The sequence below is a fragment of the Psammomys obesus genome, unplaced genomic scaffold (genome assembly GCF_907164565.1).
Source record: "Psammomys obesus unplaced genomic scaffold, mPsaObe1.curated_primary_1811, whole genome shotgun sequence".
Classification (NCBI taxonomy): domain Eukaryota; kingdom Metazoa; phylum Chordata; class Mammalia; order Rodentia; family Muridae; genus Psammomys; species Psammomys obesus.
Window position 1 is genome coordinate 29,962,027 of NW_026585895.1, and position 15,800 is coordinate 29,977,826.

The 15,800-nt window shown below is 42.5% G+C and overlaps 1 protein-coding gene across 3 annotated transcripts in view; it reads right to left on the reverse strand.

Moving 5' to 3' along the window:
* The window catches only part of Fmnl2 (formin like 2), a 286,190-nt gene that overhangs the window by 73,576 nt on the left and 196,814 nt on the right, over positions 1-15,800 (reverse strand). For all 3 annotated transcript variants that reach the window (XM_055600033.1, XM_055600035.1, XM_055600034.1), the window contains exon 6: positions 13,385-13,537. In XM_055600033.1, coding sequence (XP_055456008.1) covers positions 13,385-13,537 — 153 coding nt within the window. The remainder of the gene's footprint in view (positions 1-13,384; positions 13,538-15,800) is intronic.

Consider the following 15,800-nt stretch of genomic DNA (forward strand, 5'->3'; position numbering starts at 1 on the left):
GTAACAATTCCAGATCAGAGCTGGGGACCAAGCCAGGTTTACAGAAGCATATGAATGCAGACTGCACCCACTACTGTAACAACAGGCTAGGGACTGAAATTTGGCTCAGTCATTGACCTCCAACCACTTGAGCAGATTTTAACCATTTCTCCCAGCTGCTGCTCTAAAGTGTCTCCGCTTTAAGAGCTTAAACCTACTCAAAGTCACACACTAGTAACTCTGGTTTCACCTTGAGATGTTAGATCCTGAAGCCTCAGTTTTTTACAAATGCCTCCAAAGCTAAGATGGATCCCCCCTCTAAGTCTGATACGGCAGCTAAAACACAGAGACAAATATGCTTAAATATCAGAGTTCAAAGGCTTCAGTGCTATGATTAATTTTATCAACCTTATATTATGAGAACTTTATCCCAGCTTGCAAATAGTAAGGAACAATGTAATACAATGCATAGAAAACAAGTAACATTAAAAGTTTCAAGCCTGTAACTGGATGGGGTTGGGAGAAGTAAAAAGGTAGAAGAGGGACAGAAAGTATGAGAGGGGGTGGGGTCAACCAAAACTAAGGATGTATGACACAGCCATAGGGAAACTGATACTCCGTAAGCTACTTCTTAAGAATCTTTTATATATTTTTTTAAGGTTGACGAATGGTTCCATACATCTGAGGCAATCAAGCAAGCATAGGGAATAACTTATCAACCCAGGACCCCACACGGTTGAGCTGTGCCTAGAGCTCCTCTCTCTGAATGATGCACTTATCAACCTAGGACCCCAACCGCTCTCCAGCTGCACCTGTACCTACTTTTTTAAATGATGGAGAGAAGTCGCTGCCCTTACTAATACCTTAATAATGGTCAATTTCTCCCTAGAAGTCACAAGGCCAGTTTCTAAGTGTCCAGTACAAGTGTCACTTTACCATAACACCAGCTAGTACATGACTGTTGACATACTTCCTGGGGGTCTCACAGAAGATGCTACTCAGCGGGGCTGACCTAAGCAAGATGATCGGCTTAGTCAACAGCTATAGGCTGAGTGTATCATCACTGCTATGCACCATGGATTACCACAAAGGACTGCTACATGTGGGAGCAAGGAGGAAGCTCAAATATATTTTTCTGGATCAACTTTTAAAATACATTTATTATGGTACATCATGTACATCTCATTAATATTTTAATATTAATACCTCATTAATGATATTAATATTAATAAAAGGGTATGGGAATATGGTTCAGTGGTGGAGCATTTTCGTAACATGAACAAGACCCTGGGATCAATTTCCAAACCAAAAAGAAATGACTTTAAAAATATACATTCTCAAAAAAAAAAAAATATATATATATATATATACATTCTCTAATAAAGATTTTAATTTGTAAAAATCAATGAAATTTGTATTTATTGATTTCATATGCTCTAAAGCAACAAATCAATTTTTTTTTCAAAATGCACAGTACCTGGCTTAAACATTCCTTCCCATAATTTTTATACAAAGCTGAATGAGAAACGAGAGATATCAGAAACTTATGTGTTTAAATCATAGCATTACAGAGCTGTGAAACCCAATAGGCTAGCCGATGATAAGCAACCACAGATAAGTCAGGGCAATTTGTATCATTAACTCCGAAACGTTCTTCACGCAGGGAAGAAAACTGATGCTCAAAGTTGTTACATGGAATGGCAAGTAAGAGAGGGGAGACCAGACCCCAGTCTCGTCCTCAGATTCACGGCCACTGTGTTCTGCCATCACTTCTCAGCAGCACACACAGCACTGTTACCAGGTGAGGGTGTGAGGACTGTCACTGCAGGCCCTCCTGTCTCGCTCCTTCAGGTCAGTTAGGACGGGCTGAGGACACGGCTGTCGGTCACATCAGGGCCCACCCGCCCTCAATACTACCGGAGGCCTCACGGGCCTATAGGTTCCCTCCCCTGTTGCATGTGGGCCTGTGCATCTCGTGCAGAACCCAAGAATTTCTCTGTTTACACCTTAGTCTCAGACATTACTTTCTAGGAAATAAAGTTGGGGGTTTTTGGTTGGTTGGTTTGTTTGTCTGATTGATTACTTTAACTTAATGGAAATTATACTTGCAGTTGCAGAACTCTCATTCCAAAAGGACGTCCACCAGTTAAATAAACTTGAAGACTTGAAACTATTGAAATTTTTTACTTCTGAAAAATGCAAAGTATTTTCAGAACATGTTTTCTGTCTGCACATCTTACAGAATTTCACAACTTCATAATCAGATTTTTAGTTCATTTGCTTCAACTGCCATCTCAAGAAATTACTGTCTTTTGTTCTAAGTTTTAAATCAATTCCAATGCATGATTCAGTCAACATTTGATAATAGTTCTCTAGGGATTTGGTTCTAATAGCTCTCCCAGGATGACCCTCAAATCCCAGTAAAATTGGGACTAAAACACTATTTGTCAATTTACTTCTACAAAGACCCAAGGATATGATGAACAACCTAGGAGGAATAGCCCTCTGTCCCAAATTTCTTGCTTCTGTTTCTGCTTTTCAGTTGTTTTTGTTTTATTCCATTTTACTCCATAGCCCAGGTTGGCCTGAACTACGTAGCCCAGGTTGCCTTCAAACTAACAGTAATTGTCTTACTCCAGCTTCTCAAATGCTGGGCATTCAAACGGGCTTCATTAAGGCCTACTGTTTATGCAAACCTCTGGCAAGTAAACAGAAAACAAAAGATAAATATCTTATCTCTGTGGACTTTAGTAAACAACATAAGTATACAAGTAGCTGCTAGCCCTTTGGTCCCAGCCTGGGCTTGCCACTGGCAGCCATGAGATGGATGCCCAAACTGATATGTAAAATGAATGCAAACGTAAACATCACGCACATTTCCTCCCCCTCCAATTCCACCTTCCCTCCCCCTCCTCCACGCATGCCCCTCCCCAAGTCCACTGATAGGGGATGTCTTCCTCTCCTTCCTTCTGATCCTAGTCTATCAGATCTCATCAGGAGTGGCTGCATTGTCTTCCTCTGTGGCCTGATAAGGCCGCTCCCCCATCAGGGTGAGGTGATCAAAGAGCATATAATATAGGATAAACCTACTAAAATATGTACATGTAAAGAAACTAATCAAGTGGGAGGATTCTGGCTAAAATGCTCAATCCCCATCCTGAAAGGCAAAGAGGATGGACATTAGAAGGAGAAAACAGGGGACAAGTTAGGAGCCTGCCGAGAGGGCCTCTGAAAGGCTCTGCCCTGCAGACTATCAAAGCAGATGCTGAGACTTATGGCCAACTGTTGGGCAGAGTGCATGGAATCTTATGAAAGAAGTGGGAAATAGTAAGATCCAGAGAGGACAGGAACCCCACAAGGAGAGCAACAGAAGCCAAAAATCTGATGTAGCACAGATGTAGCCCATGGCAGTTCAGTGTCTGTCTCTGACATGATCAGCCTTTTCTTAAGCCAGGTTTTACTAAGTAAATATAGACCCACCCTTGGAGACTTCCTTTGGGCAAATAACAGTTGCTTTGGAGCTATGATCCAGAGTTCCTATCTACAAACCCATTAAGGTGAGGCAAGAGAATAGTGAATTGAAGGCAGACCCTAGCAAGATTCTCTCTCAAAAAGAAAATAAGATAAAACAGGTAAATAAAGTTGTTCTTAAAGATTGTTTTCTAATTTGTACGCATGCGTATGTGTGTGTGAGTGTGCACATATATGTGTGACTACCCATGGAGGCCAAAAGAGGGTATCAGGTCTTCTGGAGCTGCTGCTAAAGGCAGTTGTGAGCTGCCTGACATGAGCCCTGGGGAATCAAGCTCTGATCCTCTGTAAGGATAACAAGAACAACTACTGCTCTTAACCACAGAGGAATCTCTCCAGCCCTACTTTGTTATTTTTAAATACAACTCTAGATCAGCAACTAATTATAAAAAGAATAAAAAATTGTGAGACAATTAACAAGCGACATGAAAATAAATGCAAACAGATATGAAGTGTTAACAGTGAAGACTTAAAATAGTCCTGTTATATAGCTCTTTCTACCACGGAATTACATGTCACCTTTATTTTTAATTATTTTAAATCTCTATCTTTTTTTTTTTTTTCTTTTTTCTTTTTAGTTACATTTTGTTAACTCTGTGTCCCAGCTGTATCCCGCTCCCTCATTCCCTCCCCAACCCCACACTCCCTCCCTGGTCTCCTCCCTGCCCCTTTCCAAGTCCCCTGATAGGGGAGAACCTCCTCCCCTTTCATCTGTCCCTGTTTTATCAGGTATCTTCAGGGCTGGCTGCAAAGTCCTCCTCTGTGGCCTAACAGACTGCTCCTCCCCTGGGGGGAGGTGTCAAACAGCCTGCCCTTGAGATCCTGTTAGAAATAGTCCGTGTCCCCCTTACTTTGGAAAACTACTTGGTTACTGAGCTACCACAGGCCACATCCGAGCAGAAGTTCTAGGTTATATCCATAGATGGTCCTTGGTTGAGTTTCAGTCTCAGAAAAGACCCTGTGCCCAGATATATTTGGTCCTTGTAGAGCTCCTATCCTTTCCATATCATACTAACTTCCCTTCTTTCATATGATTCCCTGCACTCTGCCGAGGGTTTGGTTATGAGTCTTAGTGTCTGCTTTGAAACACTGCTAGGTAGAGTCTTTCAGTTAAATCTCTATCTTAAGAGTTTACCTACAACGAACAGGCATCACTCCTCCATCATGAGGAAAAAAGAAATAAATTTGAAAAGCTGTTTCGATGATCTATATTTAAACCTATTTTAAAGAGCTGGATAGGCAGGTGACTCAGAAATTAAAAGGGTGTCCTGTTCCTGCAGAACACACAAGTCTGGAGGCTCACAGCCTCCAGAGAATCTCCAGCTCCAGAGAAGCTGATGCCCTCTTCTGGGCTCCCTCAGGCACCTGCACTCAACCTGAACTCACACAGACAATCAGAGACATACAGATGGATGGATGGACGGGGACACGAACACACACACACACACACACACACACGAAAGCGAAACTTGCTAACCAGAGACTGAGAAGACCCCAAGCACCCTCTGCATGTCACCTGACCTTTGCATATATGACATTTGGCCCGATCCACCCTGCTAGGGCAGATACATGTGCAGATTTCTGAGAGGAGAGAACCTATACAACACAGGTGGCAAAGACACAAGTTTCATTAGAAAAAATTGAGGTCTTTTAAAACCTTAATCCTGGCACTGAAATATCAATCTGGGTGTCAACAGAGCGTGACAGAGTGATTAACAGTTTGCCCAGGGAAAGGGTAAAGGTAACCGATTAGTGTGGAGAAACTGCCAAGGGTATGAGTCACACTGATCCACTTAGGGATAGACCGTCACAATGGTAATCTGACACCGACTGAATTTTCGAACAGCAGCGGACACGGTGGCACACACATGATCTCAGCACTCAGGGGACTGAGGCAAGAGGATGGTGATTCTTGCACCAGCTTTGCTTCCGTATGATGGCCCTACCTCACTAAAAACGGAAAGGAGTTGTGGGGAGGGGAGAAGAGAAGCAATGGCCAACTTGTAAGAAGCCAGTCCCAGCAGCCAGGTAACACAGGTGCCATATTGTAACCATGCCAATGCAAGTGAATGCAATTCGATACTGTCTTGGGAAAGACAGATAATACAATCTACCTCTGGCTGGGAGCCACAGCCTTTGCTACCTTCTCTCACAAGCAGTGTTAATCTTATTTCGCCCATTAGAATAAACCTCACACAAACTATGTTTAGAGATTACGTGGGCAGCTGGGTAGGAGGCCTCAGGGCTGCTGTGGCAAACCACTGTCTGTAGCTTGGTAATTATGCTATAGAAATACCAACAGTGAGACGGACTCCTAGAGAACTTTGGTCCTGAAGGTACAATGAAACTTCATTTCAGAGACCTAAGCAGAACCAGGAGAATATCTCTCCACTGCGCAAAGGTTGTTTATAAAAGACAAGGCATCAGATCAGCCTTGATTTCTCATGGACTGCCAGGTAAATAGGCTGTATATGGTCCTGCCCCATGTCTTGTGCAATCCCAGACTCTGCCAACAGTTAATGGTGCATTTACGCCCTAATGACATTTGAAATTGGCTTTTGTCACAAGTTGTTACGATGGGACCCTCTAATTAGCAGCACACAACTTCAGCTTAAGGGAAACAATAGAGGGTTGAAGGGGAGGAAAAAGAGAGAAAGTTCTCTTAATCTATTTAGGCTGCAGGTTTCACTCTTACTGAAAAGCTAAGGTGGGAGAAGGGACGGAGGCACGGGAGTCTGGCACGATAACATGGCACAACATGTCTCATACAAATATTCCATTTTCATGTTCTGCCCAGGGTTCCCAGATTGCCTCAGGATTTCACTTAACTTCAGGCTTTCTGAAAAGCTTTATTCTGTCAATTTTTGCCTTTCTCTGGTGAAAACATCTCCATGGGCATTGTGCACCAGGCATTTAGTGACCACTGTCTTCGGTGTCTGTCTGTCTGTCTGTCTGTCTGTGTTGAAGTATAGCGGAGTTTCAGGTTGTGGGAGTAGGATGAGGCCCTGAGATGTATAAACTGGAGAGAAATTACTGGAGAGAAATGTACTGGAGAGAACAGCAAAGAAAACAACAAGGAATGAGACCCACTGTAGGCCGAACCACAGGGTTCGTATCCACTGCCGCCTTTGACAGCCTTTGGTCTCAAAATGTCCATATGCAAAATAAGAGTGGACAGAAACAGAACAGCCTGGCTGCTTTTTTTGGAACTCCTGCCATTTGTGGGGAAACACAATAAAGACTAGAGCTGATTCTACAGAAAAAACAGCATCACATTTCTCATGCATCACTTTTGAGGATCGCTTTTCTATCTTCTCAAGCACTGAACTAAAACTGTAGGTGCTACCCTCCCATTAAAGATGAGATTCTGTCTGGGGAGAGCTGCCAATAAGAATTCACAGGCAAACTTATACAAACACAGAAATAGATTTTTATAAAACTGACTTAAGACCAAAACAAAATAGAAGGTGGATGTGGGACTTGGACTCATGATCACAGCAGATAGAAGGAAGAGGCAGAAGGATCAGGAATTCAGAGTCATCCTGGGCGACATGAAATAAAACAACATACACATCGAAAAACTAGGCAGGCAAAATAGCTCATGGGGGAAAAAATGCTTGGTATACAAGCCTGACAACTTGAGGTCAAGTCCCCAGAACTCAAGTCAAGGTAAAAGGAAAGGACTATCACGAAGTTGTTTTCTGGCCTCCACACACACACACACACACAAACAACAAACATGTACACCATATTGACTTTTAAATTTTATTCCTGACACTTGCATCAGTTTTATACCAAGCTCACCAAGCCTCAGCTGTTACAGAGAAGCTGTGTGTGAGAAGCTCCACAGCTAACTTGGCGGGGAGACATAAGAACTAAGTAGTATTTGCAATATGCTCTGCAAGACGGCACATCTGCAGAAGGTATCTCGTTTAGTTCTGCTGTGACACCCACCAGCTGCAGTACCTGCTTCACTCATGGAAATGCATCTGCAGAGAGGCAAAGAGCAAGGCCCTCAGCCTTCCCAGCTGTTTTTCATGGTTTGTAACAGACACATTTTCAAATAACAGGTAATAAACTTGAGACTAAGTAAGACGTAGCCTGACTATGTTTGTATACACATGATGTCACTCCAGAGGGCTGCTCAGCATGTACAGGGCTCTGGGTCTGGTCTCTAGCACATATATGTAAAAATGAGTTTGTATGTGCTGTAAAAATCTGTCTTTACTCTCTGCTGCCATTACCTAAAGACTGAATAGAAAACAGAATGTTGAACGACTCCAGAAGCAGCCTGTCCCAAGGTCTAGAGAAAGATTTTTTAAAAAATGTTCTGTGCAGCTTCATTATCAACAATTTTAAGATTGTTAAATCCAAGTCCTATTAGCCAGAGAGAGGGGGAAAGGTATATAATTTTACTATGCCTTAGGTATCAAACTAGCACCTACCTGTAAGTATAAGTACTGGAACCGCCTTGGAAGCTAAAGTAAGGTTCAACCCTAAAGGAATGCAGTTCCCCATGAGGATGTAACATTATTTGGCAAGAATAGACTAACACCCATTCCCAGGTCTGGGCTAACAGCACTTTAACAAAAATTTAGGGTTTTAGGTTTCCTCTCTTACTCTTTAGACATGACGTCACTTGGCTTTTTCTTTTTAATCAATTAAACATAAAATATTTGATGCTTTAAAAAATGAGCCAAGAATTTTGCTGACTGGCCGCATAGCCAAAAGAAACAAAGCTGAAATAGTTCCACGAAGACAGTTCAAAATATAGAAAGGGGAGGTAGGAAAAGAGAAGTGAAGATGGAGACAATAAGGAAGGAAAGAGGAAAGAAATGGAAATGTTGGTTGTTTTTAATAAAGACTGGATGATCTGTGTGTTTTATGTTTTCACCGAAGACCCAGGTAACAGCTGAAACTGCTTATCAATCTGTGTGAATAGAAGGTGTCAGCTCAGGATATGGACAGCAGGTCTTGGTTAACCTGCCATTTCTGGCTCCCCATTATGTTTCCATTGAAGGCATTCACTATGGGACAGCTAGCTAAGCAGCACACAGCCCTGTGAAGAATGTCCAAGAAAGCCATCTCACTCTTGTGACACTGAAGCCAAATATGTCAATTCATCCTATACTACCCTGCTTCATAAGCTTTAGATAAATCACCATGGGCAAGCACAGCCTCAAAATACGACACAGGCTCTGGGCTACTCTTGCCAGACTTACAAGCTAACTGTTTCCTAAATAGACGATACAGCACAGCAATGACAAGGTGGGTACTTTCTCTACTCATTTAAAGTGGTTTCTCCTTTTCTAAATCAGGTGACAAAAACTTTAATCACTATCTGCCCCCTCATTTGGAAACAGATAAAATTCAAGGTTTGAAAAGAATATTTTTAAAGTATTTTTCCTGCTAAGTGATACTCTGGGACAAGAGTATGTCAAGTTCTTCACTAAATTACCTGATGGAGGGAAAAATTTAAACAAATGGCAACAAGGAGAAGAACGGAATAAAATTCAGATGACAACTCAATAAAGAAAGCCACAAAATCATAACAATGTCCTATAACTTGGGTGGGGAGAAAGGAGGGGTCAAGAAGGGAAGAAACACCACAGAGGATATTCTCTCCTCTAGATGAAAACAAAGCAACTCTGGTGTGTGTGTGTGTGTGTGTGTGTGTGTGTAAGAGAGAGGGAAACACAGAAAGATAGAGACAGAGAGAACCTGAGACTGTAATAGCTGAAGCTAAATTTATGGCAATTTCCTCCACAACAAATGCTAATTGAAAGTAAAATGCTACCTGCCAAAACCTGAAGGAATATAACTCTTAAATAACCTTGTGTTATAAGCAAAATGGTCCTGAGTTGCTGTCACCATCCACTTATTTCCAAGTGGTATGACATGCCCCAGTGTACTCTGAGGGTCTCCCCTGGATCATGGGGCTTTAATGTGACAAACTGCATGAGAGGGATTACAAAATCCTCCATGGGCAAACAGGACATTTATAGGGAGAGAGAGAGAAAAAAAAAACAAAAACAAAACAAAAAACAAAACAAACAAACAAACAAAAACCAAAAAACATTCCTTATGAATGAAGAGGCAGAACAGCACAGTGGGAAATTTGGGCTCAGACTACCTCACCACAAGCCTTTCTCCTTCACTGACCTCAGGTTTAACCCTTAGTGATAACAGGGGTAACACTGCCAAAAGTCCCTGTGGAGAGTGAATCCAGGGCGGCTTCTCAGCACAGTGCCCGGCACACTGGCTCATTTACTGAAAGCATTTCTCCCCTGAGTAAAAATCATGGAGATTCATCTGTGTCTGTGTTTTACATCCCCTCCTTGAACAACGTGAGAAATGGGATGGCTGGGTCAGAAGTATAAACTGGAAGTTAACCCCAGCTCTTCACTTGCGCCCATAGGAACCAGGTACAATCTGCCGGATCATGACTGCTCATGAAATGCTGCTCCACAGAAACAGCAGCTTGAGGGGAAACTGACATCTCATTTAGGCAGAATATCCATTTCAGAGGAAAAGTTGGTTAGTGGTTAACATCCTAAAAGCAATGTAGGATGTACCTCCCTCCAAGTGAGATGGTCAGTTGGGGTGATCGCCACAAAGGTTCTGCATTTGAAATCTCCCTCCATGCGAGAACTATCTGTCATGCCACATGGCTTGTCCCTGAAAGGACAGGTACATCCTCCTTTCCCAAACATGCCTAATCCTTGATGCAAGGTTTGCTCATCCATACCTTTTCACCTCACCTCTGTGCGGTGCAGCCTTTCCTGAAAACCAACTCCATCCATCACCAACAAGCGCAGTTTAAACTTGACCTTTTTCCCAGGTCCACATTAGCTCTCCACTCTTTTCCTTAAAAGCTCAAAGTATTTATTTTGTGACTACCATGTCTTATTCAAGTCTAACAGCATTCATCTTGACTGTCTTAAAGTTACTTTTTTCTTGCATCTCAAATACAACAACCTTGGTCCTCAAGACATGAGGTGCACAGATGTACACACTCTCCATCAGTTAATGAAGCCAGATCTGTAGCCACGTTGGTGAAATCAGTCTCAGCTGGAGACAGGCCACGCTCTGGAGAAAGGACAAGCCAAGTTTCCACTGCACTGGCATGAACACTTCCCCTGGGGCCAGGCTTCAGAGGTACGATGGCTCGGAACCCAGCCACAGGTACGGTGCAGGCCTGTGCTGGGTATTTGACAAGCAATATGAGGTAGTTTAAAAACAGAGAGGTGGATTCTCTGAAAGAGAATGCTAGCACCAGGGTTCTGTCTAAAGACCTCCAAAATGCATTAAAACTGCCAGAAATCTTATCTTTTTCAAGTTTCACCAACACCATTTGACGAGGGATACTGGTAAGAGAAAATACTTACGTTATTATCTGGAGATGAGGCAGAGAAAACTGATTGAGTTTTATATCAAACTATGTTTGATATAAAGATATTTACTCATTTAAAAAAAAACTGCCAGAAAACACCACAGTACTTAAAAAACAAAAAAAAAAAAAAACTTTGACATTAATAAAACTGCATTTTACTGAAAAGAATCAAATTCTTAAGAGGAGGAGCTATAATATAAAACCATGCATCAGTGTATGCAAGGCAGTGGTGTGACACAAAGGTTACCATATTGTGACAGGGAGGATGGTAATTAAGACCAGGCCACCTTGCACTGTCAGCTCTCTTGAGTGTTTTCTCCAGTGACTTGGGAGATTTTCTGGCTGGAAGCCTCATCATCAATGTGTAAACTGAAGCTGCTCCAGAAGCAGCAGAAGGAAAAGCAGCTCAGGTGGCACTGGAGTTAAAGAGACCCGGGCAGGGAAGCCAGCCTGGTGGTGAGGTAAGAGATGGATAAAACCAGAACAAGAGGCAGCGGGACAAGAAGGGACAGAGCAGAGAAGACAGTGAGAAATGAGATGGTGGAATGAGAAAGAAGGCAATAAAATGAAAGCCAGAAATAAAAGGAGTGTTGAGAGCAAAGGAAGAAAGGGGGGAGGAAGAGGGAGAGAAAAATGTAAACAATCCTTGGGTATACGAAAAGTAACATATACCAGACAGCTGTGCTCCGGCTGCTGTTGGATTACAAGATCTAAACTACCATTGATATACACTGTTTAGAACCAATGATTATGAGTGAATAAGTAAATGACATGTAAGTTGCCACCATTTTGACTCTCTGATGAAATCCAAGTGTTGCCTACCTTGGGCTTTCAAACACAACACAGAAGAAGTGACAGTGGCATCCTACATGGGTCAAATGGCCCCCAGAACTCTCCAAATAACATTCCCATGCCTATCACCATACTTTTGGTACAGCTTTCAAATTGAAAACATAGCTAGGCAAGATCTACCTTAAGCTGTCTATGAAGCAGCTCAGGCTAGTTTTGATGTCCCTGAGTTCTGCCTCCCAAGGTCCAGAGCACATAATGAATTATTTAGAAAGATGAATCTATATTAGACAGCTGGCCAATATATACCTTCTAAGCAAAGATAAAAACAAATTGTATTTTGTAAACTAAATCCCTTTATGTAATTATAATAAAATATTGAAAAGCATTTTTACCTGAGTTGATGCTCAGATGCTTTTCATGTACAGGAGGCTTTAACTTCCAAGTCCATATAGATATTCCTTTTCCTACGTGTGGGGTTCACCACATTAGTGGGTTATATAGTCACTGGCCCATTACAAAAACCAGGGGGTGAACTGGAACATTGCTCCTTATTATTTCTGAATCAATTTATCTTAAATTCATCAACATTTTTTTCTTTTCTTTTTTTTTTGGCATTTGCTACCAAGGAAATCTGAATGGCTTATTGGAGACAACACAGTTGTATCAAACCCTTTGGCAGAACTGATCTTCATTACAGAGAAGGATGTTTTCTTAAACTGTCCTTGACTAAAACCCAAGTCAAAGAAGTAGAAGGTCATACAAAGACAGTCAGATGTGGACTGTCTGGACGCCACATACTCACAGGTTCTAACCTGACACACTCTGTGTCCTAAAACCCTGGGTGATCTCAAACAGGTAGATGACACCACCCTGCCAGGTCATGGCAGAAATACCTAAGAAGGTTCCGGTAAGCCACCAGAAGTAAGCAGCACTTGGGGATGAAGATCTTAACCACATCTGTATTCACGGCATGGGTCTGAGAACCCTTCAACAATGAGCTAGACACGACCTCTAGCTTTATTAGCAGGAACATTAACTTCCTCACCAATGAGCAGCAAGTACAGCACCTCAAGAATTATAGAGGCTCCTTCTCCACTTAGCAAGTGAGTACAGGTCTGAACGAACAACATGAAATCACGCCCATCATTGGTACAGGCGGTCAGTGCTCTCGCAGCTCCTGGCAGTTCAGCAGAAGCCTTAAGGTGGCATTGTTAGTGGGAAAGGTCAAGTTGCAATGAAGCACACCCAAAGGAACATGCCTAGTGACCTCCATTAGACACACGGTGACCTATGAGTCACAGCACCCTGCAAAGCACGCCCCTGAGCGACCTGTGGAAGGAGAGGGCAGAACAGTTGAGGAGCTACAGGGGCTCCTCAGATGTTCATTTTATAATGTGCAGCCTCTGCCCTGCAAGGGGCACACTGATCACACCCACCGGAACTTACCTGCTAGAGACTACTTCACTGTGTCATTTGGCACAAGCTTCTCACCTTCTAGGCGGAATCACAATATGGCGTTCCTACGAAGTATTTATGTAACCCTAACCCTACAGAGTACAAACTGTAGGGAAAAGACTGTGAACACCTAGTTAGTTAGATTCACCGAGAAGGAAGGGCCACGCGGCCAGGCCACGATCAGAAGAGGAGGGAGGACACTGCAGTGCCAAAGCATCCGATTAAGGCACTTACCGAAGCGCAGAATGTCTTCCAGAGCGGGACACACTGTTGCCCACAGGGGAGGGCAGGTTGGTCCCTCTGTGCAGGTCCTCGATGGACCTGCTCCAGGGCTTTGATTTGTCCACTGTACTCTCCACGGTACTTTCCACACTTTCAAAGTCAAAACTAAAACAAGAAAGGAATGCTACTCAAAACTTAGGAACTAACTTTCAGACACATACGCGGACATACAAAACCGGCCACTCCTTAACTGCGTCCTCACCAGAGGATGGAGAAGTCTTTGCAGCCAAAGGAAATGCAAAAGAATTGCTGCGGTCTCGGTGTTAGTTATGAAAACATGGGGATTACAAACACTGGGCCTGGCAAAAGAACCGTTAACAGCAAGCAGCTAAAAGCGGGTCGCAGGAGGTTGTTTGCATCTGACTTGCTGGTTCACCAGGGACTACCACCGCGGTGCTGGAAGGAGGAATGAGCTCTCACAGCTGTCTTCATTTTGCTTTGACAAGCCGATATGTTAGGCTTATACTAATTCATTCCTACCCATCAATTTTTCACTGAGCATTTTCTCCTCGTGTGTTAGCAAGCACTTCTCCAACCATATGTGGTGCATTACTAGCCGGGCTATGGATTTGCTTTGATTTTGGACTCTCCTCCCAATGGGGTGCTCTTTAGAGTAAGACCGCTGTTCCTCTGACATTTTTTGAGGTTATTACTCATGTTAACCATGTTGGAATAAGTGGCAAGTTGAGTTGCTCGTTCTCGTGTAGCCTTAGGAACCGAGTCTTTACACAAGCAGGCCTTTGTACCCCACGCGTTTCCTCACTCATGAAGCCAGTTACTCCGCTTTCTCCCAAGAATACCACAGTGTTTCTATCCTTAGTTCTGCCTGATCACACAGCAGAACAAAGAGACAGCAGCTACAGTTAATATTCTCTCCAAGACTATAAAGTTTCTTGAAGAAAAAAAAAATGTATGCTGGAAATCATCTAAAGCTGCTTACAAAGCATGGCCGCCAGAAGAAGAAAAAAAATTAAAACGGCCACCTCACAACTAGGAAATGGATATTCTCTAGCTTTTAAGGTTAGTCACATAGGAGGGACAGGCACACATGAGGCTGATCCCAGACATTTCTGCCATGCCTTTGGATGCAGGAGCATGGCTGAAGAGGTGAGGGGCAGAATGGGACAGTCGAAGAAGACCTTAACTACTAAAATAGGAAGCTCTCATGAGATGGGAAGGATGTCAAGGGCATATGAAGAGTTCTCATGGTGTGGACAGGTCACAAGTCTCTCTACAAAGCTCATGCCACACAATCTTCCTGCTCCTCCCTAAATGCACAGGACCAGAGTGCAGGAAACACACAGTTTAATGAATTGGTGGACGCTTCCATTTCAGACAGAGTCAGAATCAGTTGTCTCATATTCCACGGGCTGGAGAATTACTATATACCAGGGGAACAGTAAGAATTTTCAAAACAAAAGATAAAGTATATAACTTATCTACATAAAGCAAAACAAAACTAAAACCAACACACAAAGTGATTAAAGCTAATGTCCCCAACAAAAGCAAAGACCCAAGAGCCAGGTAACGCACACTCCAAGTGCTAGGGTTTAACTGGTTATTGACTTCCAACTGTCGACTGCAGGATTCCTGTACAGTACTACAGACTTGCCCCCACTGGTCCAACATGAAGGCATTATTTGAGAAATCTGGCTTCCAAGTCCTATTGTCAAGTTAGTAAAGGATTCATTATATATATATATATATATATATATATATATATATATATATATATATATATATCATATAATTATAACATGTTATTTATCTAACCTTTTTCACAATTTTTCTTAATCTTCCTTAAATGCTATAAATGTTTCTCTAGATTTTAAATTTTGCAAGAGGGAATATTTTTGTCATAACAGATGATGCATCATGGAGATTAGCAGATACGAGGTAAGAAATATCCTTTTGATGCTTTGATGCTATAAACACTAGAAATTATGTCAGAAAAATGATTTCTTATGCTATATGAAAGGTATCAGAAAAGAAACCCATGATAGCAGATTTGGCTGACAATCATGAATCTGTACGGTGAGAATAACGATAGTTTCCTCTTCACAAGTGCTGGGGAGGAGTGGAAATTAGAGAAAAATGTTCAGCCAGGTATTCAGACTCCTTGGAATGAGGAAATATGAACAGCAAGTTGTTCTATTAAAAAAAGAGATGGCTCAGGGTTTAAGAGCTCCTGATGCTCTTGCAGAGGACCTGGGTTTGCTTCCTAACACCCACGAGTCAACTCACAACTCTCTGTAACTCTAGTTCCAAAAGATCCAATGCCCTCTTCTGGCTTCCATGGTATGGGCATGTATAGGCAGTACACACACACACACACACACACACACACACACACACACACACACACACA